At 40.4% G+C, this 20,188-nt stretch overlaps 1 protein-coding gene across 1 annotated transcript in view; it reads right to left on the bottom strand.

The window, feature by feature from the left end:
- ENTHD1 (ENTH domain containing 1) overlaps positions 1-20,188 on the bottom strand; it is an 88,487-nt gene that overhangs the window by 9,448 nt on the left and 58,851 nt on the right. The window contains exon 5 of the mRNA XM_006917399.1: positions 3,488-3,883. Within this exon, the coding sequence (XP_006917461.1) occupies positions 3,488-3,883 (396 nt within the window). The remainder of the gene's footprint in view (positions 1-3,487; positions 3,884-20,188) is intronic.

The raw sequence follows: 20,188 nt of genomic DNA, 5'->3' as shown, positions 1-20,188 counted from the left end.
TGCTTTTAGGTTGCTTATTAAATACTGAGAGCCTCCAATGTGCGAGGCACTGTGCATATAATAATAAATGGGGCAGACATGGACTCTTCCCTCATGAAGTTGATACTGGGGTGAAGGGGAGACATTAAACAACTTAATGCATATTTACTTAGAATGACAATAAGTGCCAGGAAGGAGAATCCTAGGGTACTGAGACAGCATACAGTTGTGGGGATCTGAAATAATCTGGGGTCAGGGAAACTTGAAGCAGCGATGTTTGAGCTACTGAGAGTGAACCTGGGAAAGGGTGGGGCAAAGGTGCTCCAGCGAGAGGGAACAAGGGCCCAAAGGTGGTGTGGCCACACAGCTTATCTGACAAATGGAAAGAACACCGGGCTGCTGAGAGAGGCAGAGCCTGACTGCGCAGGGCCCGGAGGGCTCTCCGATCTTTAGGGACATGGCGAGCAGTCCACGGTTTAGGTGGGCGGCATCAGCCATCGGGTCACTGGCTGCCCCATGGAGAAGGAACTGGAGCTCCCCAGAACCTCTTTGCTCAGTCACAACTCAGTATTATTTCTTGGCCTGGATGCCCTTTCTGGAAGGATACGAGTTTACATGTGCCTGAGAAGAAATAAGAAATTCTTGGGTACTTTTGGAAATAACCAGACGGGATTTGGAGAGTTGGGGGGAAGGGGTGAGGTCCTATAGTTCAGAAAGTGGAACTAAAAATATGGACACGAAGTAACAACAGCAAGCTCTGATACAGCGCTTACCAAAAGAATTTGGGGTTCACTCCTTCTGGGGCTCCCTCCCTTTCATTTCTCTCATAACCTTCTAGCTTCTCTGCAAGCACTGACCTCTCTCTTTTGACAGCTCAGGTCAGGTGAATTGAACAGTACCCAGACGGTCTTAATTTCGGCTACTTATTTCTCAGCTCTGGAATTTTCATTTATTCTGTTTTATAGATAGGAGTATTCTGATGAAATTCTCCATCTTTCTTCTGTTTTCTTGATCATATGAATCATAATTGTTTAGAAATACCTATCTTATAACTTCAGTGTCCATATTTTCTGTGAGTTTGCTTCTGTTGTCTATTTTTCACCTGTATTTCTGGTCATTTGTTCATTTCCTGATATGCCTTATAATTTCTCGTTGAATACCAAAACTTTTGCATGAAGAATGGTAGCAGTTCTCAAGAAATGATTTCATAGTCTTCAAGAAGACGAATGGAATACGAGGCGATCACTTCGCTCTGGTCGAAGCTGGGTTTCAGCTCTGCGAGGACCGTTCCATTTCTGGTTTGTCCTTACCCCTAGAGTATAGCTCTGATGCTTAGGATGAAGCCTGTCAGCGGCCCCAGTTGAAAGCATGACATATTCACCAGAGCCTCTACACTGGGCATGTCCTGAACTCCACTCCAACCTCTGTATCCTAGCATGATAAGATCACCAGGACCTCTGCTTAGCTTGCTGGCCTCTTAGAAGCTGCTTCCTGTCTAGTTTCTTGGTTCTCATCCAGAACATGCGCACCTTAGCAGTAGGCAAATGTTTCAGTGAAAAATTACACAAAGACTTTTGGACTTTTTTTCTCTGTGATTTCCTCCCCTCCGGAATACTGGCCCCTTAAATCCCTGCCACCTTGGGAGCCCCAGACTCTAACCCTATCTCCCAAGCTTAGTGAGACAGTGAAAAGCCCAGGCCTCTGATTTTCCCTCAGTGTCTATCATCTTCCTCTGCTATCATGAAAATGATCCAAAGATGGAAAACTGAGGTGAATATGGCTTCCATTTCATATGCAAAATCATTAGCCATTGGTGATTAAGTCAACCTCCAGCCCCTCTCCTCGCGCCCCAGAGGTCAGGGGTGAAGCTGAAAGTTCCAAACCTCTAACCACCTGGTTGGTTACTCTGGCAACTGGCCCCCATCCTCCAAGAGCTACCCCATTAGCACAAACTCAGGTATGGTTGAAAGGGGCTTATGATGAATAGCAAAAAGGCACTCCTCACCCCGGTCAGGCAGAAAATTGCAAGGGTTTTCGGAGCTCTGCTGGGAACCCAGGAGGAAGACCAAATATAAATTTCTTATTATATCGCGATATCACAGTCCTCTCCCTAGGATCTTGACCCATCCTGCGTTTTCTACCTTGGTTGTTTTACAATGACTTCAAACCAGATTTTAATAGTTTTCGAGCTTGAACCAGTATTTTTGGTGGAGGGTTAGACCAGTACTATCTACTTCATTTTAAGTAGAAGCAAAAGTCCGCCTTGCTAACTGATTTTAGAGGAACTCTAGCTAATTTTTATAATTAAGTATACTTGGTATACAGGCAGTGGCCAAAAACTATTTTCAATTATCTTTTTATGGTGTTTGGAAAGAAATGAACCAAAAGTAACAGCTTCTCAGGGGACGGCCATGCATAGAAGCCATCAAAGCCATTATAACCAGTACTAGTTGGTTTCCACATTGGTGGTCTCAGCAGAAAAGTTAATTTGGTGACAAAACTAAGAATAAGTATTATTTTTAGGTTATTCAATTCTAAAAATTCTGGAAAGGGCGGTTAAGGGGAATCTTTTCTTATTCATTGACCTTACTACCAGCAAGGTAAATTTCTGTAACTTCAACATGTTGGCTTCTACTATTTGTATTTTTTTTATCGCTGTCTATCTGTCCATTTAGGTCTGTAAATACTTGCTTTACACACCTCGTTACTCCTATGCTCGGTGCATAAATAATAATAAACGCTACATCCTATCTTGGATTGGATACTTTTATATGGCATTTTTGACCACATAAGTTTGAGGCTGTTTAAAAGATTTATATTAAAAACTTTATATTCATAAGAGTTAGTAAGCATTATTATAATAAGAACCAATAAAACTACTTAGTCTTTGAAAAATGAGCAAACAAATTATTCTTTTACTAATTACCTTCACAGAGGAAAGTATAATTGTAAAATGTAGGATTTAATAAACGACAGCCAACAACCTGCAATCTCGACTTGCTTTATCCTTTATCATCCAGTCTAAACAACACTGCAACTCTCTCAATGTTTTACAAGACGGAAAAAGGAAGAGATTCTCCACCCTTTTTTTGCAAAGAATATTCAGCCCTTTTAAAAAGGGGCACACACACATATTTTGTTTCTATATATGTACCAATGCACACAATAACCATTTCTTTTTCATATAGTCTCTTAATAAGTAAATGTCTAACAGGAAACTCTTACTTAATGCTAGTTTTTTCTAATTTGTTCTCTATCAAAATTTCTCAGAACTTGTGCTTTAATCGAGAGCTTGTAACCCATAATGACATACTACCTATTGGCCCTTCTAATCGAAGGGTCCCTTACCCAACCGAGAAGGACTTCTGCGGCATGTACATCTTAATACCACTGGATAAAGAGTGAAAGGAGGGAAGAAAGCAGAGAAAAGTAAAAGAATGCTTCGAAGGGGTTTTTGTTTGTTTGTTTGTTTGTTTGTTTGTGGTGGTGTGGGGTTTTTTAGACTCACCCAATGTCGTTAAGGTTTTGAGGTTTTCATCATCCATCTGAACAGTGCTGGGTTGTGTCGATTCCTGAGAGTCCTTATTGATTACAATCCTCTCCACTGAGTCAAATGTTTCGAATGAGGGAGAGACATAGAGCGTCTCTACGGAGGCTTGGTTATGGAAAGTAGAATCTGACTTTGACATCCTTAAATTAGGACTGATATGCTCCTTTCTACTCGAGGACCAAAATGCTGGTGAAGTTGTCAGTGTTTCGAAACTTTTTGCAGCTGACTGCTTTTCTAGAGACATTTGCAAAGGGCCTTCTGTTACAGTATTTGTACTGGTACTGTCTGATTTCTTGTCTAAACTCACATTTGCCTGCGGAGATGGGTTTTTTTCTGAGGGAGTAGGCATAGCATCTGTAAAATAAGAAATACGAACGATCTTAAAAAAAAATGGAATCGAAAATACTCTATTTCAAATCTGTTGCAACTTTAATCAATCATTTTTTTTTTATGCCATAACAAGATTCTTTCCTATTTAATCGTTTCTTACTATGTTTCCATTCTGCCTATTTGAAGTATTCCCACACTATAATTGATGTATTAGTCACTGGTGGCTGCCTTCTCGCTCTCTCTCCTCACTGAAGCACAAGGCAAGGAAAGCTTCAAATAACTGTTCTTTAAATATTATTTCCTTCATATATTTATCTGTCTTTGAAACCACTATATTTTTAGTACCTTTAAACTTTCAACTTTTACAAGATAAACTGGAGAAAATATGTCACATCATACTGGCTCTGTCTTTACAGGGTCCCCACCTACAAAAATGTCTTTTTCTCCTGAAATAAATGTCTTCTCGCTCCAGTGTCTCTACAGAGCACATAAAAAAAAAATCACTACTTCAGGTAGCAGATTAATTTTTAAAGATCCTTTGTCTACATGGGGAAAAAGAAGCAATCTTTCAGAGCCACTGTGATGATTACTAAAATGTAAGTTCCATCAGGTTGGAGATCTTTGTCCATTTTATTCATTAATGTCACCGAAATATCTAGAATATAACAAAGTACCTAGAATATCATAGACAGATAGTATTTATTGCAAATAGAAGGAATTGGAGGAGTTTTAAGGAATTGCAATTTAAGATGGGTCTGATATCGGAATATCTCTTGCATTGCTAAATTATGAGCCTGGTCCAAATTTCTAGATGCAAATTGTTATCAACCCTCTCAGTGCTAGGGCTTGCTCTTTAGTTTCATCTGAAGTTAGATGTGGAAAGAAAGAAAATATTTCTAAGAGGGAGAGTTCGTGAAATTAGAAGCATAACTAGGCGAGAGAGACAAAAGGAAGATGCTACCGTTGGAAGCACTGAAAAGACAAGAGACTCCAGGAATTGTGTAATTCGTCATCAAATGTTTATGTGTCACAACGTAAGACATAACATACCTCATAATGCACATTTATTTTTATTTTTTTAAGCCTTTAGTGTTTTAAATTTATTTTTAATTGTAGTCGACATACAATATTCTATTTGTTCCAGGTGCATGACATAAGTGATTCAACATTTATGTACCTATAATGCACATTTTTATGCTATCATCCTCACTTTCAGGCTTTGAGTTATTACCGAAAAGCAAATTTTCTTTGAGAAAAAAACCTTCCTTTCCATTTCCATTCAGAGTTGAAGGCATGCCTGGGCAAAAAGCGGTGTTACTATAACATACTTAGACAGTTCAAGAAACCTACATCAATACCGCTACCAGGAATTCCATTTCCCCACAACCCTTTCATCTCCAGACTTCCTCATCTTTTAAAACTCAACTCAAGTATCACTTTCTCTATAAAGCCTTCTCTGATCCTTTTCTTTCCTTGCCCTGCCCTATTATTGTCTGTCTTACCATATCTTCTTTGGGGCCCTGTGAGTGATCATAACACTGAATCTCATTTATTACAAGTCTTGCCCCCAACCTGACACAGGCTCCTTGAGGAGACATTATTAGGAGTCGTTTTGTGTTCTAGCACTTAACAGTGCCACTCCCATTGGAAGTGTTCAATACACGTTTGCTGAGTGAAAGGACAAACTGAAGCATGAGGATAAAGAAGAAGCAATGCCTTTGTTGTTCTAAACTGGACATAGTTTTTATTCAATGATGAAAGGAAACAGAAAATTGGTAGCTGAAAATAACTTCTACAATACTCCTCGCTTGTATATGATTAAGTTATATCTAGTTGGTAAAAGGTTCTGTTAAAAATACTAATAGTGGAATACTAGATTTACAGTATTCCAAAACACACGTGTCCATCATCATTTTTACATGAAAGCATTCCTTAAAAGCAAATTTAGTCAAATATTTTTTCATCGGCTTTCATTTCACATGTGAGAAAAATGGGGGAAAAGTCTTTTTCCATAGCACTAAAATCATCTTCAAATTTAACAACGTGTAAACCAAGATAATTCAGAATGATAATGATTTTATGATGAAATAGTCACAATAATACTCAATCTAAATCTCAGAATTGGGATGAATAAAGTCATCGATATAGCCATTATTTTAATGTTTAGAACAAAAAAGAATAATATCTTAAAATTCAATGAAAGAACCTGATTGAAGTCATTCTGTTTCTATCAACCCTCTTCCCCAATAGTCCAGGAGGAGCAGAATGCAATCTTTTCGTTGCTTAGACTTTTAAAACCTGTAACCTTTGCAATCAATAGAATACTACGATCTAAGAGTAAAAAGCAGGAAGACAAATGAAAAAAGAATGATTTTAAATGACTAGTAGACTATCCAAAAGAGAAAATGTTTGCTTAAACAGAATGCTAATGCGGTCTGAAGATTCTAGGAAGCAAGTCATCCTGGGCTTCTGCGCCGTCGGCTCTGCTCCATCCCTGCCCTTTCTGTGCAATAGGTCAAACCAATCCACTTCAATTTAATCTCTGCTGTAGTTATTTATAGTTCATATTCAAAACTCCTTCAAAAACTCCCTCTTGTTTCAGGGACAAAGTTTAAACTTTTTGAGTTTTAAAGGTCCTCCATTACTTATTTTCGATCACTACTCAACAGGAAACTAAGCCTCAGTCAGGCCATTCTCTTCATCACACACATACCCTATGTTCATCCGGGTCCCTTTATCTTCATTCTCCACGTTAATTCATGCTTATCTTTATTACCACTGATTTCTCACCCTGCACTCTGACACTGGAATCCCCTCTCCCCCTCTCTATCTATTTAAATCCTATCAATTCTTCAAGGTCTATCTCAAATAATTATTACTTCCAGTAGCTATTTGCAACCATGTTGATCACTCTATCCTAATCCTTCCCTTCTCTAAAATATTTATTTCTATAAATTCATTTTTCTACCTAATCATATGTGGTACAGAGCTTATCACACATCATTAAGTTCCTGCATCCTGACCATGCTTTTGCATATTGGAGGTATGCAAATAATGGTTAAATTTAATAATTCCTTAATTTACAAATATCTAATATCAATTTTTATATGTTGATTTTCTATATAATGATATATATGATATGCGAAGCCTAAAAATAAGAATGATTAAGCAAGAGGCACTTATTAAGCACCTACTGTTTGCATTGGACTGTATTAGACTCTGGAGACATACATAAGTGGCAATCATAGTTTCAGTAAACTTAGGATCAAGTGTGGATTTTATACAGATAGGTAGAAAGAAAGATTATAGATGATAGATAGATAATTGCATTTTTATACACACACAAAAAAGTATGTATATGAAAAACACATAAAAATAACCAATAATACAAACTACCAGTTCAATTTCAATATGTCTAGGGGACTATAGTTTCTCAATATGAGAGAACATAATGAATATATTTGTATAAGACGGTGAATTGAACATGTTTTGGTCTGAATTCTCCCAAAAGCAGACTTTAAGAAAAAGATTTGGATCACTGACTTTGACCAGTGATCCCAAGCATACAAGCGAGGGCGTGGGAAAGGTAACGTAAAAGAGGGACAAAAGCCAATAGACTGTATGAATGACCAGGTCACCGATGTGAGCACATGAGGTTCAATCTTGCTGGGTGCTTCCGAACTGTCCTTTCAGGGATGGGAAGGTGGAATGTTTATACAATGGCTCTTGCCTTCACTGGCTGAGGGTCGCCCCTATGAGTGCTAAATCTTTGGCATTCCTAGGCTGCCCTGCACTTAGGCGAACGAATGTTGGGGCTTCGGAGAAAACTTTCGGTTGGAGAAGCAGAGAGACACAGGTGCTCTCGGTGCATATGAGAACTGGTCGCCAGGTCTGTAGTTGTACTCAGAGGTAGGCCAAGAGAACATGGGATGAGGCAGTAATAGTATTTGTTATCAGATATATTCATTTATATTCTCTCCTTCCCCAAAACCCACTAAAATGACAGAAGGGGAAGAAAAAGGCAAAACCTAGAAGGGCAAATAGAAGAGAAGAGAAGAGAGAACAAAAGATGAGAGATGTCAACAAATTGTCAGAAAAGGAAAAGTTCATGGAATAAAGAAGCAAAGCCGCAAGTGCCCGTAGAAGGGAAAGCCACTGTAAAAGAAACCAGTTCTCACCACAGAACTCTACAAGATTTCAGGAATTGGAGGACAGGTTAACTCGGAATTCTGGGTTTTTAGGGTCTATTATTTTGGGGAGAGGATCTTCATTTGTACGTAAGATAGAGATGTTTTTCTTGCTTGGACATTCAAGTATATGTAGAAGAATGTGTATGAATGCTGAGTAGCCAATAGATGGATGGTGTCAGTTATTAAGCTATTGCCTCTTCACTTGGTGATACTGGGGCTGGGACACCACAAACCACATTTCTGTTTCTCCAGCTAAGTGTTTCTTGGGTTCTGCCAACAGGAAGTGCTAGAGGGAGATTGGAAGGCTGGAGTAGGAAGAAACAACTCTCCTTCCTGTTTTCTTCCTGCTCCTGACAGCATCAGCCTAACACTCCTTCGCGCTATCAGCAGCATTCTTTCCAGTAGCATTTTGTCCCAACACTTGTAGAAGCAGCCTATCATGCCCCCTAAATAGCGTCAACACCTGCCAGCTAGAAGCTGCCTTCCAAGAGGCCTGGGTCACAGTTTTGGGTCACCGCCCCACGAATCCCTTCCTCTAAGCTGCTAAATTTTAATGGTTCCAACCTCTGCCCTTTGCTCCCCAGCCCGAGGACTCGTAGTTTATCCTTGCAATTGCTACCTCTGTGGTATCTTAGTATTCTTTTTTTAACTTTTTAAAATCTAATCGACATCCTTTATATTAAATTCTCTCTAATGTATTATAATATATTTTTTGTGGTAATGACAGAGTAGTTTCTATTAGACCAATCTTCCTATAAATAACAGCTAGCAACTCTAGACAACATATAAAATGCCAATTATTTGAAGGTATAGGAGACTGACCAAAAGCAGGCAGAAATCGGAGGGAGTCAGCATTTGGAAGAAAGGAAGAGCTCTGGGTGAGCTTCCTGTTTTCCCAGCTCATCATTCCAGTTCCAGCCAGCTCTACACTGGGCGCTAAAATCTGGTGAAACTATAGTTTCACTGGCTTGAAGTACCAGAGGATGGGGTTTGGAACTACCACAGCACTTGAAAGTAAGGGGGCAAAATCCAGTAAAGAGAGAGCCACAGAGGAAACCACACTTACTACCATCATCATCGATCTGCTAATAACCACACATAAAAACGAAAATCTTGAAAGTATTCAGGGGAAGATGACATGTTAACATACAAGGAAAGAATGATATGAATGACAGCTATTTTCATCAGAAACAACAGAGACCAGAAGACAGTGTAATGACATTTTTTTCCAAATGACAAAAACTGTCAATGCAGAATTCTATATCCAGCATAATATCTTTCAAAATTGAAGGCAAAATAAAAACATGTTAATATGAACAAAAACTGTGAGAATTAATTGCTAAGAGACCTTTATAATTAGAAATGCTAAAGAAGTACTTCGGGCTGAGGGAATTATACCAGGTGGAAAGCTGGAGCTTTGGGAAGGAATAGAGAGTGTTAGAAATGGACGTATGAAGATAAATATAAAAGATTATTTTCCCTCTTAATTTCTTAAAATAGATGTGACTGCTTAAAAACTTGTAACACTGTGTATGACGCATTACAATAAATATACTTTATATGACAACTATGGCACAGACGATGGGTGGTACATTGGACCTACATGGTCATGAGATTCTTACATTTTATGTGAGGTGGCGACACAATGAGACTGCAAAAAGTTAAGACTATGTAATTTAATCCCTAGAGAAAACACTAAAATTAATGCGAAGAGATATAACGAAGATATCCAACTGATAGATTAAAATGGAATTATAAAAAATATTGAATTAACGTAAGAGAAGGCAGTAACGGAAAAAAAAACCAAACAAACAGAGGAACAAAACACAGATAGGACAGCAGAAAGTAAAACAGTACACCTGAATCCAGCCACATCAATAATTAGTATACTAACTGCAAACTACAAAGCCCAAACTTTCAGACTGGTTATAAATCATCCAATCATATGCTATATACAAGAGACACAGCTTAAAAACAAAGACACACATAAGTCGAAAGTGAAAGGATTTAAAAGGATAAACTATAAAACAATAAGCACAAAAAAGTTCGATGGTTATATTAATATCAGATAAAACAGGCTTCAAGACAAGGGGTATTACTAGAGAATAAAAAGGATATTTCATAATGATAAAAGGGCTAAACAATAGAGCTACGGAAAAATGAAGCAAAAACTGACAGAATTAAAGAGACAATTAGACAAATCCAACTAAATCACATTTGGCAATTTTAATAACCCCTCTCAGCAACTGATAGAATAGACAAAACATCAGTGTCAATATAGGAGATGTACACAACACTATCATCTATCCTGACTTACGGAATCACCACACCCAACCACTGCAGAATATACATTTTTACTGTAAGTTTGCAAGTGCATATGGTATGTTGTCCAAGACAGACCATATGCTGGGCCATAAAACAAATCTCAATAGACTTAAAAGCTTCAAATCTTACATTAAGTGGACTTAAATTAGAAGTAAATAACAGTAATACACCTAGAAAAAAACTCCCAAATATTTGGAAATTTAAAAACACACTTCAAATATTCATGGGTCATAGAAGAAATTCTCTCTGTTAAAATAACTGGTGTTGATTAGACTTCCTATTCTGGCTAAGATGGAACAGGGACTGGATTTAACCCACTGCTTGAAACATCTAAAAAACTGGACAAAACAAACGAAACCGTGTATTCAGACATTGCGCATCAGGCAGTGCAGGATGGCGAATCTTGAAAGAGGGATATAAACGAGGTGAGCCCTAGGACAGTTCCCAGGCCACAGAGGAGGAAGTGGGAACCCAGGCAGAATGCCGTGGCCTCCCTGTGTTGAGAGGGAGCTTGGGGTCTTCTGAGGCCAACAGAATTGGAGTTTGCAGGGCAGAGTACCAGAGAAACCTCTGGAGATCTGCTAATCGGTGCATGCAGGTGAGGAAACCCAACATCCCCGAAAGGAACAGTAGGCACGATCCTCAGAGTTCACGCAGGCTGGGAGTTCCTGCTCCCACCAGCCAGTGGCCACCTCATCATTCACAGGACACTGGTTAGAGTGTCGCACGCTGCTGGTGGAACTGTAAAACGGTGCAGCTGCTTTGGGAAACAGTTTGGCTGTTTTGTCCCTCAGAAAGTTAAACACGGAATTACCAAATAACCCAGCCATTCCACTTCTAGCTTTTTGCCCAAGAGAAAACAAACCATAGTCCTCATAAACGCTTCACAAATGTTTATAGCAGCTTTATCTGTAACAGCCGAAATCCGAAGACAACCCAAATGTCCATCAACAGGTACATAGATAAACATTACCGTATAACCATATAATGAAATACCACTCGGCGATAAAAATCAATGAACTATTGGTACACGACATGGATGCACGACATGGATGCACCTCAAAATAATTATGCCAGATAGTGAAAGAAGCCAGACAAAAGAGTACCTACTATATGATTCCTTTTATAGAAAGTTGTAGAAAATGCCAACGAATCTATAATGACAGAAAGTAACCAATGGTTACCTACGGACAGAGATGGGGCCGGGCAGGGCATGTGGAAACAATTAGCAAAGGCACAAAGAATCTTCTGGAGGTGATAAAATGTTCATCATCTTGATTGTGGTTGTCATTTCATGGGTGTACACATATATCTTATCAAATTATAAAAAACATATCAAGTGTATCAATTATACATTTTAAATACATGCATTTATTGTATGATAGTTATATTTCAATAAAGCTGCTAAAAACATAACTAGCACTTTTTTTTTTTTTAATCTCTTGACTGGATGCTGGCTGTTATAGTACTTTAGAAAAACTACTGTTCTAGTTTTAAATGAAATGTTCTGAGGCTGGTAGAGTAAGGAAACCAACCAAGAGACCAATGAAATAATTCAGATTCTAAGGTTAATCTAGTACCCAAGCAAGTATTGAGAAACTATAAATTAAGGCACTGTGTCAAGGTTAGAGGTACAAAGATATAAAAGAGATTTAGAAAGTCTTCTGAAAGAGGTGATCTTTGAGCTGAGCTAAAAGGATGAGAAAAAGTCAGCCAGGATGAGAAAGACAGGAAGGGTGGCCAGCAAAGGAATGAAAGGTGTAGACCGTGTGGTGTGTACGAAGGTAGAACGGGCACAAACCTTAGTGTTACTAGTGCAAAGCATGTGGCAGACAGTGCAAGAGCCAAATCTGGAGAGAAAGGAAGGAGCCGGGCCTGTTGGGCCTCTTGCCTGACAGGCGGGAGTGATCAGAACTGAACTGAGATCTTCAGACAGCCTTCTTAAAATGCTTCGGCAGAACTTTGCTGGCTCACCCGCATCTCTCTAGGCAATCTTTTCAATATTCTTCCATGGCTCTGTTTCCTCTAAAATGCAATCTGTCCTTTGCCCTCTTCTCTTCTGCCTCTGCAATCTCCCAGGGTGATGGCATCTATCACCTTATTTAAACTAGGACTAGATCTACCACCTGTACGTAAGTTCTTCATACAGTTTAATCCTCAGCCCTGACTCCTGCTGAGGTCTAGCCATAAATACACACTTATCCCTCTGCACAGGGAGGTCTCACTACCCTCCAGCCTCCTCATCTTTGGTGTTCATTTTACCTCTATTAATATGACCATCAACTTCGTCGTCACATAGGTTGTTTTGGAGCTATAGTTGCTAGCACTGCCTTTGAGGGGTCTCCCTGCCCTATCCCCTCAGTTCATTCTGCATAGCACAGCCAAGAAGTAACATGATTTGATTTTCTAAAATGAACTTTAGAAAATCAGATCATGTTACTTCTCTCCACTACTTCTTCAAACTACTTAACATGGTTTACAAGACTTTGCATAAATTAGTCCCTATTTGCCTCTCTTGCCTCATTCTGTACTATTTTTCCTAAATATGTACAATCTTGCTACACTTAAATTCTTTCAGTTCTTCAAACCTACCATGCTTCCTCTGTGCACCCATGCTGTTCCGTTAGCCTGAAATGCTCCCCCCAACCCCATTTTAGCTAACTAACAGATTTCCAACTTCCAGAATGATGTCCATTACGTGGACATATATTTTCACATCTCTGTGTTTTTGCTCATGCTGTTCCCTTAGCCTAGAATATCTTTCATGTCTGCCCTTCTTCTTTATCAAAAATGGTTTCATTCTTCTACACTCAATTCGAATACTACCACCTTTGTGAAATAGTTTACCTTCCAAGGTAAAATGAATCCCTCTTTGCTTTTGCATAATACGATGTGAATATTCATATTTTTCACTTATTTCATTATTTCAAATATTATTAATTCATTTGATAAGGATGAATTAATACAAGGACATGGCAGGCACTATTCTAAGCTCCGATAACAGCAGTAAACAAACTTGCTGTTTATGACTTGTCTATAATTTCCTGTTTATAGATCTGTCACCTCCAGTGCAAACCCCTTCAGGGCACACATCTTCAATTTGTTCAACCTACATGTTCCTTGCAGAGGACCTGACAGTCGTTTCATTAATTATTGTTTAAGGAACCATTATCTGGATGGTCTAATTGTTAAAATAAACTCAACTGCAGAGAAATAAGTCTTAGCAATTGTTCTAACCCAGTCCCTTTGTGATATGCACAAGAACCTGAGACTTCCAGGCCACACAGTGACTAAAGGGCAGAAGCAGAATGAGAATCCTGGACTCCTGTATTCTAAACTAATGCTCTTTTGACTATGGGAATAAAAGAAGGAACAAAAAGTCTGGTAGAACCAGCTGTCCCAAGCTCTTCTTTACTAGCAACTGTTCCAGCGGTTCATAACCGTGAAGTGACTGAAGTTGACCTTGGCATCGCTCCATTTGTCCCTGGTGGTGCTTTCAGAGATACAGGGCCATGAGAAGGGGGACTGGGTTGAGTGTGCAGTTGGCCTCTGTACCTTGGATCCATATAAAGAATAGACAGCATTGATGGAAAATTTTCTGAAGCCCAAGAGAACTTGTGGGGATTTGATGGAGACCAGCAATGAATGTTGTCTTTATATGTTTGAACACAAAGTACATAAATGTATACTCTGTAAACAGTAAAGTGACTATTTCATGAGGGCTTCCCAACTCTCCCTGAGAGAGAATTTCTCTGAGTGCCACTGAAAAGGCAGGGACAAGTAGAGAGTAAATTAATTTGATGGGCTGGCTTTATCTGGTTTCTCATTTTCTTTCCACTGAAACATGAATGTCAAAGAGCTTTGTTCTCAAGTATCTACCCAGCAGACTCCTGGCTGGGAAGCCCAGTATTAAATCAGGATTATATCTAGCTTTCTTTATTGTACAGTGCTTCGTGCCTGCTAATATACTTGATTAATGCAATATGAAACCTTGATATGTTGTCATATCAAAGCTGGTTTGATTATTCTTGATAGTTATCTTCAGGAAGCTTATTCTCTATGTAAGACATCAGAACACAAATTTAAATACAGACTATCACTAAAATATCTGAAGTAAGGAAAACACACACACACACACACACACACACACACACACACTCTCACACACACACACCAGCAACACATCTCCAAACTTTGAGCCTAAGGACAAGAGAATAGCTATGCTGTTGAAGGTACCGAAATGTTTTGGGCTAGTTTGGAGAAGGTGATGAAATAATTTTTGAAAGAGAATTTCAGATTTAATTCCAAGTTAAGAGACTTGCTCACAGATAGGAACATTCCATACTGGTAACTCTTTTTTATTTTTAAATAATTCCACTGCCTTGTTTCAGGTACTATAATTATGACATATTATTTTATATTCCTTTTACTGTGAATCTAATAATGAATGTTTTATTTCAACAGAGCTATTTCTGTGATCAGTTCTTCCGTTGGTCTGATACATGTATCGAATTATAGCTATATAGCAGAGAGCTGGCAAGCACGACAAAAGATGGATCTCAACATATATCTTTCTGTAGTTTAAAATGTATAACTGAAGGAGCTTCTAGTTCAGTAATTATGTTAACCAAAAGAAATAGGATCTGAAGATAATAAGGTCACTTTGCTAAGAAGCCACAGTTATAAATTATTAATAAAGAGGAGTGATTTGAATTGCTCAATTGATATATTGGTTTAAAGTAGACACACCACTAATTTAAAATGCATGTTTAATGTGAAACTTAAATAACATATTTGACATAAAAATTTTAGTGTATTTATCTTGTGGTATATACATGAAACTCCAAATAATCATAAGTTAAAATAGCTATAATTTCCCTATGGTCTGTGCTAAGTGTGTGTATGTGTGTATGTGTGTGTGTGTGTGTGTGTGTGTGTGTGTACACAACTGTAGGTTCTGAGAATTTTTCATCATATATCGTTACATTTAACTATAGTATATATTAAAATAAAAAAACATTTGGAAAATATAGCAATGAAATATGCCAAGGATATATACTACTCGCAATATAAATTTGAGTTAATGGTTTAACTGCTCATAGGAAAATACAGATATGGACACACTTAAAGGTGCTTTTCTTTAAAAATCTCTCCAAGTAGACAGCTAAAGACTTTCAGGCCATGAAAATGGACCATAATAAATGGATTCTAAAATAAGTACAGGATGCTCATTATTAAATTTTATACCATAGTTCTGGTTCCATCAATAATAAAAATCATAATTCCCTTCAACAGGTTATCATTATAAAAACTGAGGCTGAAAATGTCTTTGGGAAGCTGGTGATCCTTAGCTAGGTCAATATTTTCTGTCTTTTGGGCTGGAGTGTAAATGGAATCTGGTCTCCAGCCAGCTAAGGTCTCCCTTTACAGAGCATACTCCAGACCAAAGTCGATGAGCAGGTGCCTGAAGGCACAAGTGTCTGTGACCGTCAGACCAATCCTTAAAAGGATAATAAAACCCTACAGGTGACTCCGGGAGAGTAAGAAATTAAGCTAGATTGGGTCAGAGGTTTAATTCTGACGTGAATTAAATATGTGACATGCCTGAAATGGTACCGGGCACTCAGTAGACGCTATGTCGTTAGCGAGTGTGGTTGGTTATTGGGGCACAGTCAGAAGAAGTGGAATCGTGAGGGGAGTTCCTGGGGGTCCTGATCGGAAGCAGAGGGGAACCTGAGCACACCGGGTGCCCTCCCTGCCCCCCGAAATCCCTGTGTTTATGGACCACAAGCATGATGCCGCCCTTTGTGTCCACCAGTTCTTGCATTTAAGACCAAGAGAACTGGTGTACTGTGGAAAAAGACGATGAGAAGTACTATAATTCTTAAACATTTTCCTCATTAGATGTACAGACCAATAATAAAGTGTTTTACTTCAATACTGAGTAAAAATCATGTGTGAGTTTGCAACACTGCAACAAACCTTTAAATGTCATTTACATTGTGAATTCAGATGAAGTGCTATTCTCAGGAGGCATGAATGTTCTATTACTCTAAACAAACAACCACCTCCCAAGAAAGCAAGAAACCCACAAACCCCCAACAAACCACACCTATTAAAACATCATATATTACACATGTCCCTTTGGAAAACACCTCACTGAACACCCAAGGTGACATATACCATTTCTCTTTTCCCCAGGCAAAGGCAATTATATGGTCCTCGTTCTTACAGCTCTTTGCTTAAATTTCAATAATGTGACTTATAGCATTATATTGTAATTTATATATTTCACTTGCTCTATTTATTCCAGCACCTTCCACATGTTTATTCACTCGTTTATGCAACAGATATATTGAAGATAATACAAAAGTCTGCAGAATTAGACCAGCAAAGCCTTTAGACGTTGTAATTCATTGTAATTACAAAACGCAGAAGATAAAATAACCAGAGATATATTTAATATGTTTAAGAAAATAAAAGCTGGAAAATACGAGCAAGAGAGAAGAGATTATAAAAATAAAACCAAGTAGATTTGACAAAGATCCAAGCAGACTTCTAAAAATGAAAGATAACTGAAATAAAAAATAATTGGTTGATTTTAAACGTCAGATTAACTCCAGTTGAAGATAAAATTGGGAACTAGAAGATAAATACAAAGAAATTTCAAAAACTACAGCACAGAGATCAACGAGAATGGAAATGTGGGTGCGAGGAGACAGGAAGTCTAACGTGACATCCACTTAGCGTTCCGACGCCCCTTCCAGTCTAATCACCTGCCACATCACGTGACGGCCACCCCGAATTACATGGCAGAGTCCCCAGCTCACCAGCTGCCGTCGTATCTCTGGACTTTCGAGCTGGCTGCTCTCTCCTCCTGACCTCCTCTTTTACTTTTCTTACCCTCCCCTCTTCGGGAGATCGACTTATGGGACAAAGTGGCCTGTGGGTCAGAGTTCCCTCCTCTGAGCTCAGCTCTTCCTGGGTGTTAGGACAGAGGAGGGAGAGTAAGAGACGAGCATCTGTCTCTTTCTCATCCAGCCATTGTGGTGGTCACGTATCTGTTGGTGGTCGCTGCTTCTCTGGCTGATACGGCCATCCATGCCCTCTCTAGGGCAGGTACCCCAGTGCTGACTCTCTTGCAGGGTAAATATGAGTGCACTCTGGGGAGCCCCCTAACTACACCATTCACGTGGGACACCCAGGCCTGGCGAAACCTGTTCCAACCACCTCCCTGATGCACTCCCCGACCCTGGACCCAGTGATTTTCAATCTTTGCATCGAGCCCCTTGGGCCTGACACACATTAGAATCTTCTCCTCCTCCCCTCTCCCAGGGGACTGACCACTACTGAAGAAACTTCACACTGTACATCCACAGTCTCCAAATAACCCGGGTCCTCAGGGGTGCCCACAAATCCTCATGCTCGTCTTTAGCACCCTCGATCCCCTCAAAGGCGATTCCGAGCATTCGCTGTTCTCCTCAGGCACCCACGTCACCTTGACTTCTTCGCTCTCATCAAGAAAAGAGAGGCCGTCACACTGGCCAGCCTCCGCGTGGCACCCTCCTGCCGACCAACCGGACCGATGCGCGGCTGTTCCTCACACCTTCCCTCAGTCTTAGGGTGCGGAAGCCCCTCTCACATGCTGGTCCTGTGACTAAAAACCCACTCCAGTCACTTTCCTTTTCCTGTCTCCGGCTTCTTTTCATTAGCCTCTCCTCTCAGGTCAGAGGTGTCTAATCGCTTCCATTTGAAACACTTCTTCCCCGGGCCCCTCGGGTTGTGGTCTCATCTTTCTCCTGCTCCCCTCACCCAAACACACTGAAAAACGATTTTTTTTTTTATCTCACCGAATTCACTTCTCTTTTTCCTGTTCGACTCCTCAAAACACTATAACCTGGCTTCCATCTCTACCTCTCAACTGGAGCTGTCTTCTGGGAGGCCACCATCGACCTCTTAATTGCTAAATCCAATAGACATTTTCCAGTCCTCATGTCAAAGGGCCTCTCTCGGTGCCATTTAAGATTAATTAGTCTCTCCTCCCTCCGCACCCTCCGTTTCGTGCACACGTTCGTTCAGGAGATACCGATCGGGCAGTGTGTCACCCTGCACACTGAAAACAGAACGGCGAACGAACGCTGTTCTTCCACCGTCCTCTCGGAGCTCACGTTATTGTAGAGGATGATGAAACGCACAACTACGCGGGTGTTCACGCACAGGGAGCTAGACTGGCGGGGAAGCCCGCGGAGGACAGGGAGCCGCTGAGGGGTCCAGGGAGTACAGGGGATGAGCAGGCTGGTGGGGAGGGGAGCAGGCCTCGCTGTTCAGGTGACATCCAACCATAAAACTAAAGATGGCGAGAGAAAAGAATGTGGGCTAGCGGAGGGCAGAGTCCTCCCGTCGGAGGGCAGGGTCACTGTAGAGGCCCGGATGCAGGGGTCCCAGGAGCTCCGAGGGGGGCGAAGGCAGCTGTGGGAGAGCGAGCGAGGAGGAGAAGGGCGGGGAAGAGTGATGGAGGAAGCTGCGTGCCAGATCGGAGCTGTCCTCCTGTCAGACCGGACGGACGTCCTCGCCCTCGGAGAGTTTTTCAGCAAAGGAACAATAGGATGGGACTTATCTTTCAGAAAATCACTTGAAAGGCTGTGGTGGGGGCAAGGGCAGAAGCAGGGTCACAAGTGAGGAGGCTACTGCCCTACAGGGACAGCGATGCAGGTGATCTGATTCTAGTTCTATTTCGAAGGTAGAGCTGATATGAGAGAAAACAGTAAGCCAGGGATGACTCTGAGGTTTGGGTTGGATGCATCTCTGTTCCACTGTCCTCACGGTGACACTGTCCTCACAGACTTCTAGCCTCTTTCCGCTGAGGCCTTTCTGCCCCACTGTCAGCCCTACTGGACAAGACTCAAGATGACCATGATGGCGCTCTCTCCTGCGTAACTCACATCGATGCAGCCCTTGCCCTCACTGGCTGTGTGGCAGAGGCCAGTCCCAACTCACTGGGCCTCTGTGGCTTTACCACCAAAAAGCTTTGCCATCAGCTTTTCTCTTGTCCGGGCCAGAGTCAGATCCTGACTACAATTCTAGGCATGAGTCAGGGACCAGTTCACCAATTCCAAGGGACATATTTCAAAGCCTCTCTCACTGGGGTTGGGGTTAGCGAGTATCAGTCTTTAACGGCTCCCCCAAAAGGTGGTTGGGGAGACTCAAAGCATGGCAACAGCTCCTGCCCAAGAAATCTCCTCACCTCTTCTACCACACTGTCCTCTTATAATATTCCAATCCATCTCTCCCTCTCCCTTGGCTTTCCCTTCCTCTCCTCCTCTTCCCGCCCCTTACCCCGCTCCCCCATGAGGGTGGGGCTCAAGAGTCACAGAGAAGATTTTGATCCATTTCCTTTAAAAATCTCCACATATGCATTTGATATGTGATATTTATTTTATTATTAGCCCTTAAAGTAAAAGTCAGAGTCCTATTTTAATATCCTAATGCACGTATGTAGCCTGGCAGAGTCTAAAGTTAATATATTAATCTACCTCCTGAATTATTATTCAGAGACTTTAGAACCCTGTAACTCTAACTCACCCCTCTTCAGTTACATGCTATCGTTACCTAGTATTTGAGTTCTTTTTCTCATACCATAAAATTAGGTGTTAGAATTATTATTTTAAACTAATTTATTTAGGTTGACTATATGTTTACCAATTCCTTTGCTCGCCATCCCTTCTTACATCTGTGACCTTCCTTCCAGAATCATTTCCTTCTTCCTAAAAATATATGTTTATACCTAAAGTTCCTTTGCTTAGGGTCTGTGGTG

This window comes from Pteropus alecto, unplaced genomic scaffold (genome assembly GCF_000325575.1).
Source record: "Pteropus alecto unplaced genomic scaffold, ASM32557v1 scaffold157, whole genome shotgun sequence".
Classification (NCBI taxonomy): domain Eukaryota; kingdom Metazoa; phylum Chordata; class Mammalia; order Chiroptera; family Pteropodidae; genus Pteropus; species Pteropus alecto.
Note: the sequence above shows the minus strand (reverse complement) of the source record. Positions and strands in the feature narration are given on the sequence as shown.